Source organism: Alternaria incomplexa, assembly GCF_024043165.1.
Source record: "Alternaria incomplexa strain BMP 0042 chromosome Unknown scaffold_2, whole genome shotgun sequence".
In the NCBI taxonomy this organism is placed as follows: Eukaryota; Fungi; Ascomycota; class Dothideomycetes; order Pleosporales; family Pleosporaceae; genus Alternaria; species Alternaria incomplexa.
Genome location: NW_026249851.1, coordinates 2,050,672 through 2,072,509, shown reverse-complemented (window position 1 = coordinate 2,072,509; position 21,838 = coordinate 2,050,672). Strand labels below are relative to the sequence as shown.

At 53.2% G+C, this 21,838-nt stretch overlaps 7 protein-coding genes across 7 annotated transcripts; 2 read left to right on the top strand and 5 right to left on the bottom strand.

The window, feature by feature from the left end:
- Positions 1-275: 275 nt before the first annotated feature.
- On the bottom strand, positions 276-2,256 carry VAC8 (Vacuolar protein 8; the record flags this gene model as incomplete). The annotated part of the gene is made up of 7 exons (XM_051431777.1): positions 276-604; positions 650-1,399; positions 1,448-1,693; positions 1,740-1,853; positions 1,906-2,026; positions 2,077-2,162; positions 2,214-2,256. The coding sequence occupies 7 exons, from the start codon at positions 2,254-2,256 to the stop codon at positions 276-278; spliced, it is 1,689 nt and encodes a 562-aa protein (XP_051294911.1).
- A 1,416-nt stretch (positions 2,257-3,672) lies between these two features.
- J4E90_002195 (uncharacterized protein) lies at positions 3,673-5,577 on the top strand (the record flags this gene model as incomplete). The annotated part of the gene is made up of 1 exon (XM_051431776.1): positions 3,673-5,577. One exon carries the CDS (start codon positions 3,673-3,675, stop codon positions 5,575-5,577), a length of 1,905 nt encoding a protein of 634 aa, XP_051294910.1.
- A 3,994-nt stretch (positions 5,578-9,571) lies between these two features.
- On the bottom strand, positions 9,572-10,103 carry J4E90_002194 (uncharacterized protein; the record flags this gene model as incomplete). The annotated part of the gene is made up of 2 exons (XM_051431775.1): positions 9,572-9,844; positions 9,903-10,103. 2 exons carry the CDS (start codon positions 10,101-10,103, stop codon positions 9,572-9,574), a joined length of 474 nt encoding a protein of 157 aa, XP_051294909.1.
- Positions 10,104-10,438: 335 nt separating this feature from the next.
- On the bottom strand, positions 10,439-11,474 carry J4E90_002193 (uncharacterized protein; the record flags this gene model as incomplete). Its single annotated transcript, XM_051431774.1, has 2 exons — positions 10,439-10,968; positions 11,084-11,474. The coding sequence occupies 2 exons, from the start codon at positions 11,472-11,474 to the stop codon at positions 10,439-10,441; spliced, it is 921 nt and encodes a 306-aa protein (XP_051294908.1).
- A 453-nt stretch (positions 11,475-11,927) lies between these two features.
- Positions 11,928-12,515, bottom strand: J4E90_002192 (uncharacterized protein; the record flags this gene model as incomplete). The annotated part of the gene is made up of 2 exons (XM_051431773.1): positions 11,928-12,338; positions 12,390-12,515. The coding sequence occupies 2 exons, from the start codon at positions 12,513-12,515 to the stop codon at positions 11,928-11,930; spliced, it is 537 nt and encodes a 178-aa protein (XP_051294907.1).
- A 4,452-nt stretch (positions 12,516-16,967) lies between these two features.
- On the top strand, positions 16,968-18,688 carry J4E90_002191 (uncharacterized protein; the record flags this gene model as incomplete). Its single annotated transcript, XM_051431772.1, has 3 exons — positions 16,968-17,155; positions 17,207-18,428; positions 18,482-18,688. 3 exons carry the CDS (start codon positions 16,968-16,970, stop codon positions 18,686-18,688), a joined length of 1,617 nt encoding a protein of 538 aa, XP_051294906.1.
- A 161-nt stretch (positions 18,689-18,849) lies between these two features.
- J4E90_002190 (uncharacterized protein) lies at positions 18,850-19,527 on the bottom strand (the record flags this gene model as incomplete). The annotated part of the gene is made up of 1 exon (XM_051431771.1): positions 18,850-19,527. The coding sequence occupies one exon, from the start codon at positions 19,525-19,527 to the stop codon at positions 18,850-18,852; it is 678 nt and encodes a 225-aa protein (XP_051294905.1).
- Between the last annotated feature and the right edge of the window lie 2,311 nt (positions 19,528-21,838).

The window sequence follows — 21,838 nt, the reverse complement described above, 5'->3', positions numbered from 1 at the left end:
AACTCTATCAATTACAAATTTGTCCGCGTCGAATGCTCAGGTAAGAGTAGTGGTAAGTTATGTGCATGCCAATGTATGTAAAAAGCCCGCTCCGCCAATGCTCGCTAGAGATACTGAGGATGATTGTGCTCCCTGAACGCCAGCCTCCAAGATGCCCAAAAGCAGTGTGTAACATGAACGCATTAGCAGAGAACCGGAATATGGCGGATACGAGCAAGAGTGCCAACGCGATGAACAACCGATAAACAGGGTATAAGATGCGATCCAACTCTTCTCTATCCTTCGACGAGAGTTTTGGGGCTCTTGCCAAGCAGCTCAAGACATCTGCGTGCGAGGGTGACGACTTCGCCCTCGCCGTCCTCGTTGTCCTCATCGTCCGATTCAATGTTGCGCTCGGCAATCTCGGTCACCATGTCGATGATTTCGTTCGATTTGCCAATGTGCTCCATTAGCTGTTGGTCTTCCGATTCGAGTAGCTGTAGCAGTGTCCAGATCGCGATGTGCTGGAAGGTTGGGTCTCCGCTCGCCAAGAAGCGGCGGAGGTAACCGTGGATTCCGCCTGCGGGTTCCGTCCAGTTCTGGATGAATATCGAGTAATCACCGACTGTATTTGTTAGCGAAGATTGTAGTAGCGATGAGTTAGACTTACCCTTGGAAGACAGGTTTCCCAGAGCGGCCGCGCTGTTGCCTTGAACCTCGATGCTCTCCGACTCGGTGAGTGGAATGAGTACATCGAAGACGCCCAGGTTGAGCAGATGGGGCTTGAGCTCCTCACTAAGGGCAAGAACGGCAATTGCTGCCGTCATCTCAGACTGCACCGGGAGTCGCACGTTGAGCACGAGCGACTTGCATTTCTGCACGGCACCCGCCTCCAAAACCAATTGCTTGTTCTTGTCTGAGCTTGCCGCGAGGTTGCGCAGGGTGGAGATTGCGTGGCACTGGATCTCGTCGTTATCGGTGGAGCCGAGCAGATCTACGAGGGGCTTAAGGAAGCCGGCTTCGATGATGGGCGATTCGTTGGCAGGGTGGATGGAGATGTTTCGTATGCATGCGACGGCGGATAGAATAAGCGGAAGGTAGGACGATTGCAACAGGCGGAGGAGGGAGGGTAGACCACGAGCGCGCACAATTTCGAGCTGGTAGCGTTCGTCCGATGCTAGGTTACGAAGAGCAAGTGCAGCCTGGCACTGCACCTTGGGCGAGGAGGACTCCATGAGATGTACCAAGGAGCCAACCAGCCTGCCCTCAGTCTGTGCCAGCTTGGCGCGGTTGCTTGCATCGACAGCAATATTGCTGAGGGCTGTGGTGCAGTAGTACTGGACATCGACATCGGACGAGGATAGCAGCTGAACGAGGACGGGAATAGCGCCAGCGTTCACGAGCTGTTGTCGGTTGTCGTCTGGTACTGTGTCAGCACAAGTATGATGAAACACAGCGAGCATCTTACCTGAATGTGTCATGTTCAGCAGCGCACCGGTGGCATTCCTCTGCACGCGCATGTCTTTGGACTTTGCTAGTCTTGTGAGAGGCTGCAGTGCGCCGGAGCGTGCGATCTTCGCTTTGTTGTCTTCGTGTGTAGCCAAGTTGGTGATGCACCCGACGGCGTTACATTGCACCTCGACGTTGGGCGAGTTCATCTGCTTGATCAATGGCGCAAGGCCTCCCAGTGCGACAATGGCTACCTTGTTCTCGGCTGCGATGGTTAGTCATCGCGTCGAGGATGTAGGGTGTGAACGTACTGTTTACCGCCAGATTGCCCAGGGCGGCACTCGCTGCACGCTGCACTTCGATGTCGGGGTTCTGGAGCAGGAACAGAATAGGCTCCAGGGTGTCTCGGTCGACCTCTCTGACATCTAGACGGATGGTGTTAGATGCTGCATGTAGGCGTGGTGCCGGGTCATGTACCTCGCTCTGTTATCTCGGCAAATGTCAAGCTTGCGGACCGCTGTAGATCGATGTTGTCCGAGTACACCAGTGTACTCAGCGCGCGGAGGGGTTCGCCAGAAAAGAAGTCGGTCTCGGCTCGCTGCGCAAGTTAGCATGGAGCAGCTGCAGCAGAGGCGGTGGGCAGCGTACGTTCTCGAGGAAGCCCAGCAGGTCGGCAACAGCTTCCCGCTCGCTGTCGGCCAGCACTGGGTCATATATGCTGTCTCTCGAGCGGCCTGTCAGATTTTGTCAGCAAGCTCCCACGGCGAAGATTTGGGTCGACTGACCGCCGCAGCAGAAGAATCGGTAGCAGAGGTCGGAGACGCCCATGGCTGGAGGCGCAGACGGTCGCAGTCCGGCCGAGTGAAGCTGGTGTCGGGTCTGCAGGTTCAGCCAACAATGCGGTGACGCAGTGAAGAATGCGTGCAGCTGGCGACGGGAGACAGGTTGGGCCGGTGCGATGGGTTGATGAGCTTGGTGATGTTGTCACCCGCCCCAGGGTGTTGAATCGAGCTTGGCAGATGGAACTTGGAGGTGTGCTAGGCGGGCGGCAGCGTCGCCCGTGCATGCAGTCAGTCAACAAGCGTCGAGCTAGCCAGCTTCACGTGAAGACGACTTCGATTTGACAGCAGAGAGCCGCGTGGATGCGTGCGTGCAGTGTGTATTCTGGCTGCTATGCGACACTCGAGCAGCTGCGCGGGCGTTCGCGCTCTTCCAAGGCCCTATCGCAACGATCCCAGCAACCCTATAAGATGATGTATATGTGCATTTCAAGCTTCCCTGCCTCCGCTATCGTCAACTCGGTCAAGTCGGCGCGGCTTGAAGGGTCCAGCGATGCAGACAGGGACCCCGGGCAATGCCTCTCGCTGTTCGCCGTGACGAGCCAACCGCGTCGAGCTTCACGGCGGCCGCAACGTCATGTTTCGGCCGTTTGACGTGTACAACCAACAATGCGCCGGCCAGGTCACAATTATGGCCCTCATGCTGCCTTATTCGCCTTTGCAACGCCCGGCGTCATGTACGGTCTAGCGGCCCGCCATGCAGGCCATCTGTCGGACGCGCCCCACGTCCTCTGTCACTGTTATCACCGCCTGCCAAACCTCATGAATGAAGCCATGGTGCTGCGCAGCTCGCTGCAGAGCCTCTGTGCGGGGTAGCCGCTCTCCTCGCCCTCTACCCGTCGCGATGCGGCGACGGCTGCTTGGCTATCTGCTATCCCATGGATCATCCAGCACACCTACTACGCTAGACTGCCCAGAATCTTCACCGAGCACCCACTCGCTATGCGCAAAAGCAGTAGATTACCCTGCGAACGCGTCCCATAGGCGCGCATAACTGCATGGCTGGTTCACGGCCGCTCACGTGCCTCTGCGCCCGCGCCTCCGCTGACGGCCGCCTATTAACAACATGCGTGGGGGAGGCTCCGAGCGGAGGACCAGAAGCAATATTCTGGACAAAGAACTATGTCCTCCTTTCCCACTTCTGCCCTTCTCCTCAATCAACTACACCCCAGATCCATCAATCAATTGCCACCCCGAGCAATTTCCCCAGGCATACCGTGGCTCGGCGCGCGTGCAATTTCCTCGTTCCGCTAGCACTCCGCTGTCACCAAGCCCGAACATAATCTTATTACTTTACTTCCCGGTTTCGCCCTTCGCCGCGCGACTCACCCCACGATCGCCGCACACATTAATACACCCCCTCGCCGGTGTAAGAAGAGGTTTGCTCTCACTGTGAACCGGTTTAATGGCCCCAATTTCAGAACCCTCACACACTTTCCAGAAGCTCAAACTCGACACCTCGACTCCCCACAAACCCGTCGCTTCCACCTTTGCATCTTTCGCGCCTCTAGCCCGTAAACAGTCCCCGCACAACCACTATGGCCAGTCCCAGCTAACCGCTGAATTCGCTGCTGCAGAACCGCAGAATATCTCGCGCGCCTCTTTCCCTACGCGTGACCACCATGGCGCCGACTTGCGCGCCGAGTCCGACGATGAGGGCTCCCTGGCTGTAGGCAGCAGCGGAAGTGACGAGGATTTTGTAGCCAAATTCAGGCAGCGAAAGACGAGCATCAGCTTCAACAATGAAGTCCGGCTCGACACGGGAGAGGGCGTTGGCCTGGGCGTGCCCGTGCCCAAGTCTTCACGGCAGTCGCATTCACGCACACCCGAAAATGGAAGCTACTCGGATGGTTCGCAACCAGATTACATGGAGATGCCCTACACCATGCGCCGCAACATGCAGTACCGCGTTGGAGAGTCCCGATACCCACTTGTCCAGTCCACCGTAGATGACCTGGCAAACGACTCCGAGTACCGCGACCAAGTCGCATCCTTGACGTCTGATACTACCGCTTCGCCGCCGCTAGACGAGGCGCAAACACCTCTCGAGGCGCCGTCCGAGTACATGCTCTCACCAATGCCTGCCACCTCCCCCATGGAGTTTCCCCTCTTCTCGCCCTCTCCGCGCCGCGGCGGCCCACCTCGGACCAAGAGCTGGAGATCGGAGATTGGCGAAGACGGCAGTGTGAAGAGGACTAGCCGTCGATCGTCTGCCCGTTCCGGCCGTTCTCTGTCGTCCATGTCGCCGGCTGCCTCCTTCCTGGCGCGTTACAAGGCGTCCGAGGCCCCAATCAAGGCGCCCGAGCCAGACGACGAAGGCCAAGGCATTGGCTATGACAGCGAGTACATTATTGGAAAACAGATTGGCTACGGTGGCTTCAGCGTCGTGAAGGAGGTTACAAGCATGGAGAACGGAAAACCTGTCATCGATGCTGTCAAGATTGTGCGCAGGCTGCAACAGGACAAGTCTGAGATTGAGAACGAACAGATCCAGACACAGTTCGACCACGAGGTGGAGATCTGGCGCTTCCTACGGCACCCATACATTCTTCCACTCCTCAGGGTATACACCACCGACTATGCCACTTTCTGCATCACCAGGCTGAATAAGGGCGGGACTCTCTTCGACCTGATCCGCGACACACGCCGCCAGAAGAAGAGCGGACTACCAGCTCACTTGGTGAAGCGCTATGCCTATCAGCTGGCGTCAGCCATGCGCTACCTGCACAACGACGTCCAGGTTGTACATCGCGACATCAAGCTCGAGAACTGTCTTCTCGACATGACTGTAAACGACGCTGAAAAAGACGGCGGCGATCTTCTCCTTTGCGATTTCGGCATGGCAGACTTCATTGTCAGCGACCAGCGCGATGGTCCCGAGCCACACTCGATCGGTGACAACCAGAACATAGGCCCCGCGGAGACTAGTACTTCTATCGCTGGTAGCCTACAGTATGCGGCTCCTGAGTTGTTCAATACACCTGGACCTGTATTCTCACCTGCGGCGGACATCTGGGCGTTTGGTGTAGTTGTTTTCGCTTTACTCACCGCGACTCTACCTTTCAACGACGGCCTCGACATCAAGACGATTGAGAAGATCAAGAACTGCGAATGGGACGCGGACCTCATACGTAACGCAGAGTCGGCCCAAGCAGGCAACATCGACGACGCCCTCGCATTGGTCAGGGGTTGCCTTGAGGCTGACGTTGAAAAGCGTTGGAACGTCCATGATATCCTAGAGTGCGCATTGTTGCGCGACTGCGAGCAACGCTTCGAGCACGTGGCTCGCCCTTGGGTTGCGGAGTCATGAGCTGATGATTTTTCTTGTACGAGTTACGTTTGGTGTTGGACAGGCCTTGGATACCCGGTTTGCATTGCGTTTTTTCTTGCTCATATTTGGTGTTCGCTTATCACCCGGCATTCTGCGATTCAGTCACTTCCGTTGGCTTTTGGATACCCTGCACTATTATTCCACTCATGATCCCGGTCTTCCCGGCGTTTTCTTATCAATGGTTGGGTCAAAGGATGGATGGCCTCATGATGCATTGTACTTTACTTGGCTCCCAGATGAGCGTGGTTTTCACCACAGACTCCATTATTTGTGATGCCCGCAGGCGACTATCAGCGGCTTATACGACCTCATACTTTTATGAGCTTTCTGCAATGTATTGTCACTACTTACAAGTCTTGTCTGTCTCATGATCGTTGTGCTCACATGGTACTTGACAGCTAACGTACACAACGTGGCAACGTTGTCCAAAAGACTCACAGTCGTGGTCTTCGTGCTACCGCGTTGGACCGGTGGTAACCCCAGATACAGAACCTGCAAGCATGTCGATGGCACTTTCCGGATCCGCGCACGCCTTCCCCGCAGTACGACACCCACACGTTCCGTCGCATCCACACATTTTGCTCCAAGCACGGACGGCGTTGCGCTATCGTGGCTGGCTCTTCTCGGGTATCTCACACCCACACATGTTTTTGCGCTGCGAGTGCTTTAGCTCCTTCCCTATCCAAACGGTTACAACGCTAGCAGTGCGCTCGTGTACTGTAAGTACCACTCCTTCCAAACCCGCGGTTCAACGTCACTTGTACTCTCTACTACTGGACACCGGTGCTTCGTCGCTCATCAACACCGCAGCAGTCGCATCACGAGGATCGTGATTCTGCCAGCGCCAACTCACGTCGCCACTCCTGCCGTCCTGGAAGCAAACCGTTGTTTAGCGCCTCTAATTCCGCGTGGTGGATGCTCTACCAAATCAGGCAAGGCCTCGTTTTGAAGCTCGTAGAGTGCAGTAGAAAAGGTCGCCTGATTTCCCCGACTGATTACCACGAGTCCGACATCATGTCTCGAGGACTGATCAGCCTTGTACTCACAGACGCTAGCTAGCCTGGCATAACCTTATGATGCACGTCAGGCGTACCTCTGCGGATGCGGTCAATCACCGCATATGCCAAAGTAACCAAGAATCTTGGCCACCGATAAAAAGCCTTGTCAGTGAGCTTCATGGACTTGTTGCCTACAATGTAAGGTGACACTAAAGTTTCATCATGTGGTCTAATATCAAAAAGGTTCGGCGCTTCGCCCATGCTGTTTAGGTTCGCCGGTAACTCTTCCTGACATTTGTATCGTCACTTGAACGTTAAATCCAAGCTAGTGCTGACCGTGGAGCTGTCATCACGGCCCCTTCGACAAACGAAATGGCCATTTTCACGCACCGGTGCCTGCATCTTTCATTGCTAGCTGCTGGGAGCACGAGGTAATACCAACGGAAGATCGACTCGGGATTTCGTGTCTATATAACCTTCGTATTCCATCTCACTCTAAGTTTGCGCGCATGCCCGGTATCAATATTTTGCATTCTTGAAGATGTATCTTCCCATTCTTAGTGTGCTGTGCACCTTCTTTCTTACTACTGCTGCACAATCTACCTCGACCTTCACTCCAGCTCGTCCACCCTCCCTACCACTGGCCGTCAAGAGTCCATATCTGAGCACGTGGTTCCCTGCCGGTAGTGATGGAGGAAATGGGGGCTATCTTCCAGGCCAGTGGCCATCATTTTGGACGTAAGATCCCTCTCAACGCTACTTATTGGCTGCATGCTAACATCAATCAGCGGACAAATTCTAGGATGGACTGGTTTGATCAAATTCGATGGCAACACCTTCGTCTGGATGGGAAAGCCCGATGGCTACAACGACTTTGCTAATCAGACATCATACGAATATACGTCGACCAAGAGCATCTTCACCATCACCGCGGGCGACACGGTTCAGCTCAAAGTCACATTTCTGTCACCAATAACTCCTAATGACTTCAAGCGACAATCTCTCATCTTCTCGTACATGGACGTCGAGGTCTCGTCTCTAGACGGTTCTCAACATGACGTGCAGATCTATACTGATATCAGTGCTGGTAAGCATCTCTAGCTCTCTGTTTGAGCATGCGACTGAGCTAACATGCAAATAGAATGGACGTCTGGTGATGTCGCTGCTGTAGCTGAGTGGAGTTACGGTACTACATCAGATGGTATCGGCTATCACAAGATCTGGAAGCAAAACCAACAGTCTTTGAGTGAGGTCAACGACCGCGCAGAATGGGGTAATTGGGTAAGTGGTTCACCAGAAGGCAGGGAACCATGATTTGACATTAGCAGTATTATTCCACAGAAGCAGTCGAAGGTCTTACGCACAAGTCCGGCGCAGACTCTGAAGTCCGCGATGCCTTTGACAACGATGGAAGCCTCGACAACGCGGAAGACTCCGTATTCCGACCAATTAACGCTGAGTGGCCCGTGTTTGGATACGCTCTAAACATGGGTTCCGTCGGTTCCGACGTGAAGAGCCAGCTGTACACTATCGGTCTATGTCAAGACGATGCTATCCAGTTTCTGGGCGCCGACGGCCTCAATAACGTGCCATCACTTTGGAAGAGCTACTTCGGAGACGATCTCACCGCGCTATCTTTCTTCTACAAAGATTACGAAGAGTCCAACAAACTCTCCACGGAGCTCGACGATAAGATCTCTATGGATTCCAAAGCAGCTGCAGGAGATGATTACGCTGTACTGACTAGCTTGGCTGCTCGTCAGGCGTTCGGTGCCACTCAGCTTGTGGGGACTGAAGACAAACATTACCTCTTTCTCAAGGAAATCTCATCCAACGGAAACATGCAGACTGTGGACGTCATCTACCCCGCCACCCCGATATTCTACTACACCAACCCAGAATTAGTCAAGCTGTTGCTTGACCCGCACTTCGAGAACCAGGAGAGCGGGCACTATCCAAACAAGTTCGCTATTCATGATCTCGGAGCGCACTACCCCAACGCTACCGGCCACCCAGACGGTTTGGACGAACACATGCCACTGGAAGAATGCGGAAACCACATGTTCATGATGCTCGCATACGTCCAGTTATCCGGAAACACCGACTACATCACCCAACACTACCCCATCCTCAAGCAATGGACCGAATATCTTGTAGAAGAAAGTCTCCTCCCAGCCGATCAACTCTCTACCGACGACTTCGCGGGCGCACTCGCAAACCAAACTAACCTCGCACTGAAAGGCATCATCGGTCTCGAAGCCATGTCCCAAATGGCGCGCATCATCGGCGAAACCGCAGACGCAGATAACTACACCGCCATCGCCCACGACTACATCACCCGCTGGATCGATCTAGGCATCAATAAGGCCGACAACCCGCCTCATTCTATTCTCAACTACGGAAACGAAACCACTCACGGTCTGCTATACAACCTCTACAACGACCGTCTCCTCGGGCTCAATCTCGTGCCCCAGGAAATCTACGATATCCAATCTGCCTTCTACCCCACCATCAAGGAAAGGTATGGTGTACCCCTCGACACCCGGAATCCGTACTACACAAAGTCCGATTGGGAGGTATTCTGTGCTGCGGTAGCGAGTAAGGAGACGAGAGATATGTTTATTGGGGATCTGGCGAAGTGGGTGAATGAGACACCTAACTCCCATCCTTTTACCGATCTTTATCAGACGAATGATGGGACACAGCCTGGTGGTATTGATTTCAAAGCTAGGCCGGTTATGGGAGGGTTGTTTGCGCTGTTGTTGCTTGATAGTGACGGGTTTAGCGCGCGGAAAAGGGTGTTGTAAGGTTCGTGTTACATGTAGATGTGGCTTTCGGAGACATGCCGGCGAGTGTGTTGTTCACTGCTGTGGGTATGTTGTTTACGGTAGTCAAGTAGGACCGGTGTGATCTTCTTCTCAACACGGGGTTTCTTGGACAAATCACATTATTGTCACTTCCAACGAACTTTCTGCCTACTTCTTCCCCTTACCTTTCCCCTTCTTTCCTCCATTGCCGCTACCTTCAATTTCGCCTTCTCCTTCTAAGTCCGACAACGCCTTATCAGCGTCGACATTCGCGTCGTACTCCACATCCTCCACCCACTGCTTCGCCACGAAAAAGTGCCATGTCGCCGCTGCTGCAAGCCCCATCACGACCAGCGTAGAAAACAAGGTCTTAAATATCGACCATATTGTGATACTAGCGAAGTACCGGAGCCATGGCGTGGCGATGGCTTTTCTTTCTTCCTACATAGTGTTAGTATCTATAATCATCAGCTCCGATATTCTAGAAGGAAAGACGAACCTCCAGGTCCGGATTCACGCAGTATAAAAGCAGGACGAGCGCGAGAAGAATAAATCCCAGGAGGATAACGGTGAGAACTTGGATGACCGCAAGCAAGATCGAGATATCGCGTGTTGTACGGAGGACTTTGAAGCCGGCCGCTACGAGGGGTGTTACTTGTTCGAATGCAGCGTTGATTTGGCGGGAGTACGGTATACCCATCTCGAGCGCTTTGGTAGCGTGACAATGGTGGCGAGACTGCTTGGTATCGTCAAAAGAAAGAACATAGACTAGACACTAGCGATTAAATAGTGTATTCATTGAACCAGAAACCTGGAAAACGAGATGCATGACATAGCGGGGTCGCTACATTGCGCATGCACATGCGCGAGGGGAAGGTGCGATGAGTGGGTGGAGTGCAGATGGGCCGCTGACGTCATTTTGACCGTGACGAGGAGCAGGGGTGAAATCAGGGGTGTTGTGCTTTAGCGAGGAGGGATGTTGAGGGGATCGTGATGGAAGCTCGATGCATTCGAAATCCATCAATCTGACTATCTTCATGTCCTTCCAGCTGGTTTCTCATCAATTCCCTCGAGAAACTTGACAACCGTCTCGATGAAGTACCGCATTGCTTCACCACCAGAGAGCTCATGGTCCGCATCGAATGGAACGACCTGACACTGCTTACTCGCCAAACCATCTGGGATCGTAGCAAACCATTTCTTCAGCAAGGCCTGCTTGTCCACAGACGCGGGAACCATCTCGTCCTTCTCTGACATCAGAATCAACGTCGGCTTGTCTAGTTTACCGAATGTGGACTGCAGAGCGGAAACTGGTAGATCAGAGGAGAAGAAGTCATCGTCGCCTCCGATAGAGACTAAAGAGTGCCAGCGGTATGCTGTTACCGGAGATGTGATAATGGGTGGGATGAAGGAGCTGGGCATGATGGTCCTTTCTTCTCCTTTCGCAATGAGGGCTTCGGCGTACTTGATGCTAGCGGATATGAGATCCTGTGGCATGAGCAGTCCGGCTGTTTCGCGATCTGAAGTTGGAGCTTGCATGATGTAGCCATCGACCAGAGGATGCGCTGGGAGGGTAGTCGCGTATGTCATGATGGCCTGACATCCTTCTTGCACGTTAGTAAACAGCCAAAACCAAGTAAGGGCTCGTCGTCTCGTTAGAATAGTAGTGCATCAACTCACCAGTTGAACTCCCCATCAAAAGAATCTTCTTCATCCCAATCTCCTCCAGATACTGCACCAACTCCTTCAAGTCTTCAGCATCCTCCTTCAAGCTTCCATATCCGAACCCCGTATAACTACTTCGCATTCTCAGCTCCCAGATACTATAATGTACATGGTTCCCCTCCTTCAGACTCGCGCTTTCCAAGGCGTCGTTCAAGGGTCCTAGGTAGTGGGTTGTATGCGGACCAGTGCCCAGCCCACCAATGAAGACCAAGGCGTTCTTGCACTTGGCAGAGTTGGAATGGCGGCGCTCGTATGCACATGTCTTTGGTTCGGTCAGAGGAATGGGGTGGACGTGGACTGAGAAAGGACGGAGTTGTGGTGTGTGGGTTGGCTCGGAAGTCGACATTGTGGAAAGACGGATGGACTCTTTGTTGTTAGAGTAAGTATGGCTGCTTCACGTCTCCTTGGATCTTCTGTATGCCCTCTTATAGACTGTCTCCCTTAGATTGGCATGCCATTGTCGCCAAGAATGCATAGTCAGGAGTGGGTCCTCTGCGTATAGCGACGTGCGTGATTGGTGTGCTTTTCGCGGAGGATTTGATGGGCGTACATCAACTTGGCTTGATGTGCTAGCATGTCACATCTCTGGTTTGCTTACGCTGATCAATGCATTACATGGTAGGTGGACTCCAGATTGACTGCACCTTGGGAGCACAGGTGCGTTCATTGGCATTCTTCGCGCCATATATCCATTGTATAGCATGATGCATAGTCTTGACGCGTACCTCCTGGGTACAATTGCAGTCTAGAACTCTATTCGTGTAAATGCGATCTACCCATGGTGCAATTCTTGTATTCCTCACAAGAAGGCAGCCGCAGCCGCCGCAGCCATGACGCCGAACTCAGCCCCCAGCCACTGTCCAGCAAGTGCAGTCGGCATCGCGGCTCCCTCGGAACCCGTCGTAGAGGTAGCCCTCGCCGCAATAACGTTCCTCACGATGCTGAACTGATCGCTGACCTGTTGTTCCTTGAACGACCTCGCCGCACTCGGCAGGGCTGTATACCAATCTGGCTTGGAGAAGTATGTGGGGGTCTCATCGGCCATGGTGACTTCAGCCGGAATGCTGTAATTCGAGGCGGTGCGAACGAAGGCGTCGATTTCGGAGCGCGCGGACGTGAGAGAGGACTGGTAGGGCTCGCCGAGGGATTCCGTGAAGCGACCGTACGCTATTTGCGCGTTGAGGAAGACGGAGGTGGTCCAGCTCTGGGCCTGCGTATTTGTCAGTACAGCGGTAGACTCCCAGGTTCGCGCTCAACGTACATCGGATGGATTGGCGAAGGTTGGAATGGCGGACGTGGGAATTGGCGGTTCTGTGTAGACCATGAAGTCGCCTCTCACCACTCCCGCCGCTGCAGTCAGTAGAAGAAGGCCTGTTTTCGCAAACATGATCCAATATATGATGCAATGTCTACTGGTAGCGAACGTGTGTGCGAAAAGCGAACGTGGAGTAGATACGGACCGAAGTGTTTTGTTGCTAAGTTGGATGGTGTAGGAAGGACATCAACTGCGCATCTTCGGTGGCACACCCAAGAATTCAGACGCGGCCCCAAGACTTCTTTCCTCGTATCAAACCGCTACTGCTCCACATTTTGCTGATCGTGGTCGTAACGTCCTGGGCGAGTGTGGCTATGCAATGCGGAGGATGACGGCGCCTGCACGCGGAAAGTCATTACGCGAACTGCGGCGGCCGCTCCACGGAACGCGAATGGACCCACTTTAGCTGACCAAGACGATGAAAGAACATCTTCACGTCTCTGGATAGCCAAAAAGCTGACGGAGGCCATACATACCTATAAATATGATGTTTAGCAATGCCTCACACTGCTGGCAAGCTACGAGGTGGGCAAACAATTTCCTCGTTATTGAGTGCCTAGGTAGATGCCGCATGCATCGCCTGCCCTACGCCTTTGTCAACCATTGAAAGTTTCCCATTCCGTACATGTCGACAGAGCGCAAGCCCGGCACTAGGTCCAGATTCTGTCTCATTTTCAACGATACCTGCACTCGTTGCCTGCATAGCCATCACGCGCAACACGGTAGCCTCTTCGATTGGAGCCCATACGCACAAGGCCTGACGTTCAACGAGGGGTTTCATCGCTTCCAACGGTCCCAGCTCATCAACAACTACCATAGTGATGATGGTTCATACCACTCAGCCTGGCGGACGCGATACGATCAAGACGCAGTTGTGGTGGGGTACAACTCTTCCAGCAGTCCCGTGTCTGCAGTTCGTTGTAGTCCGTGTCTGTGGTGTGCGTAAGTCTCGTGATATGAGCGCTTCGTTCGTCGGTATGTATCATCAACTAGAAATCTATGATTAGCTGTTGCGACTTAGTGAGCATCTTGTTGTCCTGTCTGCAAATTAACGCATACAAACAGTGCGCACGCATACAGCCTTGTACTCGTCATTGGGGAAACCGAGCTGGAGAGGCAATGGATGGTAGTTGCACAGTTGGCAAGCGCACCCAACCAATACAGTGTTTGGGCTAATGACGCTCCTCATCAGCATCCGTCGTGGCTTGCAGCATTATTCTCGGCATTGCTTCTTGCCTCGTTGCTTCGACTTGAGAACAACTTGTCGTCCTGCAAAAGACTGATTTCCCGGATGCTTTGGTGTCTGTCTTAGATAGCTGAGAAGGCCTATCGTGCGCGAATAACCTGTAATTCGTGGACGTGGCGTCTGACCCAAAAGCGTGGATTCGACGGGGTCCCCGAGACTGTAGTCCTTGTTCGCAGTTTTGTGTCATTGATACCAAGGGTTAACAAATACAATACCCACTCGCCGGAGAGAGTGCGTGAGATCAGAAGACCGGTCAATTGACACAACGGGATATGGCCATGATATTACTTCTCGGTCCGATTACCGGCGTATAGGTGTCGACACAGCATTTGGAAATGAATTGAACGCGGTCCTACTCGGAACAGTGCAGCTCATGTTTCCTTGTCAAGATCACTACTGAGCTATCGGTCAGCATGAGACATATCTGATTGAGATGCGCGCATCCAAGACATGGGGGTGTGCTGTGCTCTGCATCCCGGCGTATTCGCGTTCAACGCTCGGCGGGTATACAAACGGCGCACACACAACTAGACATGGCGTCAGCTGATACGCAGAACACGGTACGCTCTCACCACTGCGATGTGTCGCAGGATGCGCATACTTGCTTGGCTGAAAAAGCAAAGCCGCAGGACATCTGCAGACGGCACATGTCATACACCATTGTACAAAGGTCGTGGCGATATCGTCAAATATCACGCGTCGTGGAAGGATACGGTGAAAGATCGGAGACTGGTCGCCATTTGGTACAGGCTATTCTTGCATCGTGTTCAGGATATGGGCAGTCTCCTCGCGTGTCTATTTTCAAGTCAATTAGAAGAAACACATGAGTAAGAGACAGAGGACCGAATCGTCCATGGACGGCGATCACATACCACTGCACCAACGAAATGGAGGACTGGGTCCGATCACTACGACATACGATGAACTATTACACCTTGAATCGGCACTGACCGTCCCAACTGGCTTTTTTGAGATATTCTACCAAGTGGCTCGACTAGAGCAGCCACCGAGTCGTGATGAGAAGCCTTTTAGCCTAATACCCCAGTGGCAAGGCTCTGAGGATAATTGTGTCGTTTCGTGGCGCGGCGCTTGTGGTGTTCGACGGCGGCCAACGGGACCGTGGAGGCCTTGGTTAAGACCTTCAAAGATCTCGTGCTCGCGCAGCCGCCTCGAACGGTCATTCATTGATTTCTGCCCCTGTAGAGGAAAGAACGGCTGGAGATCCCGACAACTACGACGGTCCGAGCGTGGGATCTCGTTGAGTGGCTGCGCATGATCGGAGTCGGAGTACACTAAACCAGCATCGGTACACCACATAGTCATGATTACTGTAGACTATTCCAAGCTCTGGTGGCTCTTCTGGCTGGAAGCGAGGTTCAAAGGATTCGGTGTTGGTGGGCGTTGTGGATACTTGGGCTGACTCCGTGCACATTGTCTGGGGTGATCCGACAGAGTACCCTGCCCATCTCGTGATGCTAGTTAACCCACAGAACAAAGCGATGTGATTGCGCGACCATTAGGCGCCCTCAATGTACAAAAACCCACCATGCTGGGTGATGCATCGGACATGGCTGCTTTTGATGCAGTCAGACTTGACTTTTCGATAAGACAGAATGCCAACGCAGGCAAAGATTGCTTAGGTGCGGGCGGGCACGGCATGCAAGAGTAGCCAAGTCTGCTGAAAGCCCGTTCGGGATTGCTAACAAGCATTGGAGAAGCAATTGCCGCATCAGCCGCGCATGCAGGCCCTTTCTTGTGGGTTCCAAAGGAAGGGCACAGCGGCCAGAGCATCCAGCGAAGGAGCTGAAGGCGTTCAGGGCCGTGGGAAGCTGCAGGCAACGCATTCAATAATTGCTGTGATTCAGCCGGTGCAGGCTGGGCAGTGGGATGCTTAGATCTCATCTACCTTATGGCGTCTTCGGCTGATCAAGAGTGTTGGAAGATTGGCATTCAAAGAAGAGCCAGCCACCCGTTGGCGGCTTGGCCCAGACATCGCCCAGGCGTAAGCGAGACCGCCCGTTTATACGGTGGCCGAATCACGTTGACAGGACGCTAATCAGGGATTGTGCTGCTTACAGCGTGTACTATCAAATAAGACGATGGTAGGATGTGTTAAATGAGCCCGGTGAAGCAGTTGCAATGTATCGCATGAGGTCTCCTCGGAGCGCGTTAGCTGTCGTTGATCTCTGGGGAAGCTGTCTGGGGAAACCTCTGGGGAACGGCTCGAGGCGCTGACGGTGCAAGAAGAAAAGCGGGATATCGCATTGCAGATGTGGAGTTTCCGCGGAGTGTATTATTGAGCTGGATTGGCCATGAACGAAGGAGCGTTCTGCCGTTCGGCGCTAGCCCGTGCCTCCCATCCATCACGTGTTCGGGGCATCATCGAGTTAGCAGGCTGGGGAAATCCGGCTCCATCTTTCCGCCAACCACGCCTCATCACCTCGGCTCCGCGTCCTCTGCTGTCTTCCCCAGGCTGGCCCCAATCATTATGGGGAGACCCTGAAAATGCGCTTGTCAGACCCACGTTCTCGGTCGCTGGAGTCGTGAGCTTAGAGTAAGGGGTTAGTGGCTGGTTAATCTATTCAACCGTAGCATGCGACTCTCTCGCAGCTGATCACGACCTTCGAGAAGGTTGGCGGAAGTGTCAAGCCTGTATGGCCGAGCCGGAACAAGGTCGCGGCTGGAGGCTTGTCCTTGCCCAGGTGAGCTTCACGAGGGCATACCGGGCTGGCGGGCCTTGTCGCACTGTAGGCATGCATCCATCAGGCCAGGTCCAACATTTCCATCACAAGACAAATGAGCCTCATTGCTTAGGCTTCTTGTTGTTCTTGACGGCTGACCGTCCCGCGCGCCGAGGCCGACTTGACACTGGTAACAAGATGATCCGTTCATGGGCAAGACGAAGCTTGGGGTCTGGGCAAGCTACCCTTGACCCCACCGTTTTGGGCAATTTGCCGCCCACTCTACCCCATACGGCGGTTCATCCGCGCAGAGTGCCACACATTTCTCCAGTCGAATTTAACCGGTCCGCTAGACCGTTGTTCTGGAGCCAAGGTCCTCTGCGAGGATAGTATCGTGCAGGCCGGGAGGCATATATATGAAGCACCAACATGTTCAATCTATCCAGGCTCAGCTGCAATTAGCCCAACCCGACAAGTCAACAGCTTATATACCCTGCTGCCCAGGACAGTGTAAGGTTGTGTGTTTCAAACCAACCTTCACTCATTCCCTCGTTACTTCGATTCAACAAGCAGTCCTCGGACTAAGAGTCGGACGCCATGGGTCTCTACCAGAAGTTCACGCCCAAGATGGGTGCCGTTGCGAAGAGCAGGTCCGACGTCGAAGCTGCTCAGGCTGAGGCTCCTCACCTGAAGAAAGTCAACTGGAGGTCCGACGCCGGTCTCCGCAAGCTCTACTTCTACGCCTTCTTCATCTGTATCGCTTCTGCGACCACAGGTTACGATGGGTAAGCCTTCCCATTGCTGTTCTCCTATTGACCAAAGCTAACCCACCCCAGTTCCATGTTGAACAACCTCCGTATTCTGCCCAGGTGGACGGAGTTCTTCGGCGACCCAAAGGGAGACACTCTCGGTCTCTTGACTGCTCTTTACTCCATCGGTTCGATTGCCTCGCTTCCCGTCGCTCCTTTCATTGCCGATCGCTTTGGACGTCGCGCCTGCATTACCTTCGGATGTGTCATCATGATTGTCGCAGCTTCCATCCAGGCCGCTGCTAAGAACCTCGACTACTTCATGGGTGGACGTTTCCTCATGGGTTTCGGAAACTCGCTTGCTCAACTCTCGTCTCCCCTGCTCCTTACCGAACTCTGCCACCCTCAGCATCGTGCTCGTGTCACTGCCGTCTACAACTGTTTGTGGAACGTTGGTGCCATCGTCTGCACATGGTTGACTTTCGGTACCAAGCGCATTGAAAGCGACTGGTGCTGGCGTGTACCCGCTCTTACCCAGGCTGCTCCTTCCGTCATTCAGTTGGCCGCTATCTGGTTCATCCCCGAGTCCCCACGTTGGTTGATCGCCAAGGAGAGGAACGAGGAGGCTCTTGCCATTCTTGCCAAGTACCACGCCAACGGCGATGCCAACAATGCTACCGTCCAATTCGAGTTTGCTGAGATCAAGGAGACTCTACGCCTCGAGTTCCAGTACCAGAAGACCTCCACCTACCTCGACTTCTTCAAGACCAAGGGCAACAGGTACAGGCTCATGCTCCTCGCATCTCTCGGTCTCTTCTCCCAATGGTCTGGCAACGGTCTTGTCTCCTACTACGCCACCGATGTCTACGACTCCATTGGTATCACAGACGCTGACACCCAGCTCGGTATCAACGGTGGTCTTACCATTCTCTCTCTCATCGTCTCCGTCTCCTGCGCTCTGCTTGTTGATCGCGTTGGTCGTCGCCCACTCTTCATCTCTGCCACCGCAGCCATGTGCGTTACCTTCATCGTTTGGACTATCGCTTCGTCTCAGCAGGAGGCTACCAAGAGCAAGGCTGCTGGTCAGGCCGTCATTGCCATGATCTGGATCTTCTCCGTCGCTTACGCGCTGGCTTGGTCTGGTCTGCTTGTCGCCTACACTGTCGAGATTCTGCCCTTCAAGATTCGTGCCAAGGGTCTCATGATCATGAACTTGTTCATCCAGATCGCTTTGACCATCAACCAATACGTCAACCCTCTCGGATTCGAGAATCTCCACCCTACCTGGAAGTTCTACACGATCTACGCCGTAAGTCTTACAACTATAATCCCTAAGATGAATTATTTGCTAACTGAAATCAGTGCTGGATCTTCCTCGAGCTCATCTTCGTCACTGTCTTCTACGTCGAGACCCGTGGTCCCACTCTTGAGGAGGTCGCCAAGATCTTCGATGGTGATGAGGCTGAGGTCGCTCACATCGACATTGAGCACGTTGAGAAGAACGTCATGACTTCCGGCTACGAGAAGGATGACAACGTCCGCATTGAGCAGGTCCGATCATCCCAGTAGATGATTTGATCTCTCGTGTGTATATAATTGCTGCTTTGATTGATGTGGAATGATGGTGGTTGGATGATTTTGCTATATACCAAGTATGCATGTCCTTCGCTAGTACTAGTAATTGATATGCGTCCTCTTCTCATATTGTATCTCGCTCTGTGACTTGTACATCATGCGTCAATAACGCCCTGCTCCATCTGACTAACCTCCCTTACTTGTCGCCTTGCCTCCTTTCTCTGTCTTCGTCTTTCCATCTTTGCCTTGATAGTGGCTTTGATACCCGAGCAGCACATTACTGAAGAGAACAGTGCACTTCCCATCCACAGCAGCGCGTTGATGAGGTCGCACCACACAGCTCTCTTCATGCGCCCCACATCCACGTTCTGGTACCCCTGCTCGATATCCCCGTTTAGATAAATTGTATAGAAGAGGCCGAAAGAAGCAATCCATAAGACCGCCAAGATCCATTCCGGGATCCAAGTGACACGGTAGTTGCGTACTGTTACACTGTCGATGACTAGCACCAATAGTGTAAGACCAAAAACAACTTGCGCGAATATGAAGTCCGTCTTCGAAGTGCTCGTTGCATGGCTCAGTTCAATGGCGTAGGATATGCCCGATGCGAGTGCGAAAGCGAGTTGGAAGATACGGATGCTGAGACGGAAGAGGGATACGGCGGGCTTGTCTAGTTTGGCATTCACTACGGACTTGAATGAGGACGGGGAGATGAATTGCGACTTGAAATAAGGTGGTGGTGGTACGGATGGTATTGAGCGGGTCGAGGAGGCCGGTGATGACGTTGTGGATGGCTTGTTGTAGACGGGCTCGGCTTGCTTTGGTTGCCCCATTATAGTTGCTTCGCTCGAGTGGAAGTACAGACTCTTGTAGTCGAGGTCGCGAAGAAAAGCGTGAAGATGGTTTAGCCCAGAGCACAGCAGCGGGTCAGCCTGAGGTTATATGCATTCCGAGCGCTGACGCGGCTGGGTTGGCTATAATTCGGCTCACTACATCAGGAAGAACTTTACGCTGTATTATGCTTTATTTAGTCCTGCTAAGTGGAGCGCGATGAGTGTGCCAGACATTCGTCCCTAGAAAATGCGTATTCTAAGAGAACACGAGCGAATGCGAGGGCTGGCGCACTAGCGTCAACATCGGAGAGAAGAACCCGCGTCGGATCAGCAACGATCAATGCAACGCCGCTTTACCCATCGTGGGGGGCTTTAGCTACGAAAAAGCTCATGATTAGTTGACGCGTTTGAACGGGTGTCGCCAGATCGGTGTTCGAAGGATTCTCGTGCTGAAGATGCTAGCGACGATGCATGTCAACCTAGGAAAACACTGGACACCCTGGAGCCTACATCAATGTTGGGTCAGCTACTTCGCATGCTATCATCTTAATGTAGTCTGCATAGCTGTTTAGATTTTTCTTGTATGAGGTTGTTGCGCAGCCCTGAGGAGTTCACGCTAGCAGCGATGACATCCATGGATGCCACTAGCGGTTGCCGTCTCTTTTAATACGCGCTCCTCGCTCAGAATACGCATTCTGGCGTCTCAACATCTCCAGCTTCATCAGCAACACCAACATGCAGCAAGATTCGCCACTCACGGAAGCTACATCAACTTCAAGAGGAGGATCTCTTCTGAATTCACGGGAAACTTCTCCATTCGAGCAGAATGGGAAAGTTACGGCAAGAACGTCAAAGATAACGAGGAAGTCTCATCGCAAGTCGCGGGCTGGATGTGTTCATTGCAAGACGCGTCGCATCAAGGTACGTACCTAGATATTATTTGAGTATCTCGAAGATATTTGCGACGTCTGTCTTGAACAAGGCAGCAGGTTTGGTTTCCTTGTATACAGCATGCCGAGCTCTCGTTGAAGGACAAAGTTCACGTTCAACATGCTAATGCAGTAGCTAGTGCGATGAGGGTAAACCGTCCTGTACCAATTGCAAACGGCGGCAAGTCCGCTGCGAGTATCCGGCAACATCTATTGCCGCTCCAGCAATCAACGACTTACGACAACCCGGCGGCCTTCCACTATCTGAGATTGAACTCACGTATCACTGGACGACGACTACATGCCACTCGTTGTCAGCATGGCCTGCCGGTGCTGCACGCGTACAATCGTCCACAGAGGAAATCGCATTCAAGAACGAGCATGTGCTACACCTCATCTTCGCATTCACGGCTCTCCATCTCGCCACATGTCGACCAGACCGCAAGGAATCGTATACCGCAACTGCAAACCACCACTATGAATGCGCCCTAGCACTCGTCACTCCAGAAATAGCCAAACTCAACCCCTCCAACTGCGACGCGGTTCTTCAATCTGTCCAATTGATCTGCTTTGTCAGTTGGGCAAGAGGACCACAGGCTGGCGAATACCTTGCTTTTGGTAAGCACGGTAGATCGGAGTGGCTGGTCATGTTTCGCGGCATCCGTACGACGCTCAGTGCCTTTGAGATAGACAACTTCGCGAAGACACATGCGCCGGCAGTCCGTAACAAAGGTCGGCTTTTACCAGTAACAGACGGGCCATTCGAGTTCGAAAGGCATCTTCAGGAGTTAAAAGAGCACATCGGCATCGCGTCTGAGCCTGCTGATCGCGACGACAACGTGCTCAGCGTGAACGTCCTCCAGGAGATGTATTCGAACCGCTACGGTGGCAAGGACGGTGAATACCACGTGGCGTTTGGATGGCTCTACCGAATGAGCGATGACTTCCTCGATCGCCTACAACAATGCGATCCGCTGCCACTCATCATCTACGCGCACTTTGTCGTTCTAATGCACGACATGGAAAGATTTTGGTATATGAAAGGGTGGACACACCATGTTATGAGTGGAATCTTCGAAGCTCTGCCAACGGAGCATAAGCCCTGGATACGCTGGCCCATGACCTGTGTCGGGTGGATAGCACCTTGATGCATCTACTATCTGTGTGTGGTAGGCTCAATTGGCTTCTAAGAAGCGTCACGTGTACTTTCAATTGAAGTGTATGTTTTAGATTGTTTTTCTGAAGTTTAGGGCTGCTTTCCACCACCAAGCATCGTGTTCATCTCTGAAGCGTCACATCGTGTCCAGACCCAAGGCAGTCATACCAAGGCAGTCACGATACCCGCGGTTGAGCATGCTTGCTCACCTAGTGCGGCCGTGGTG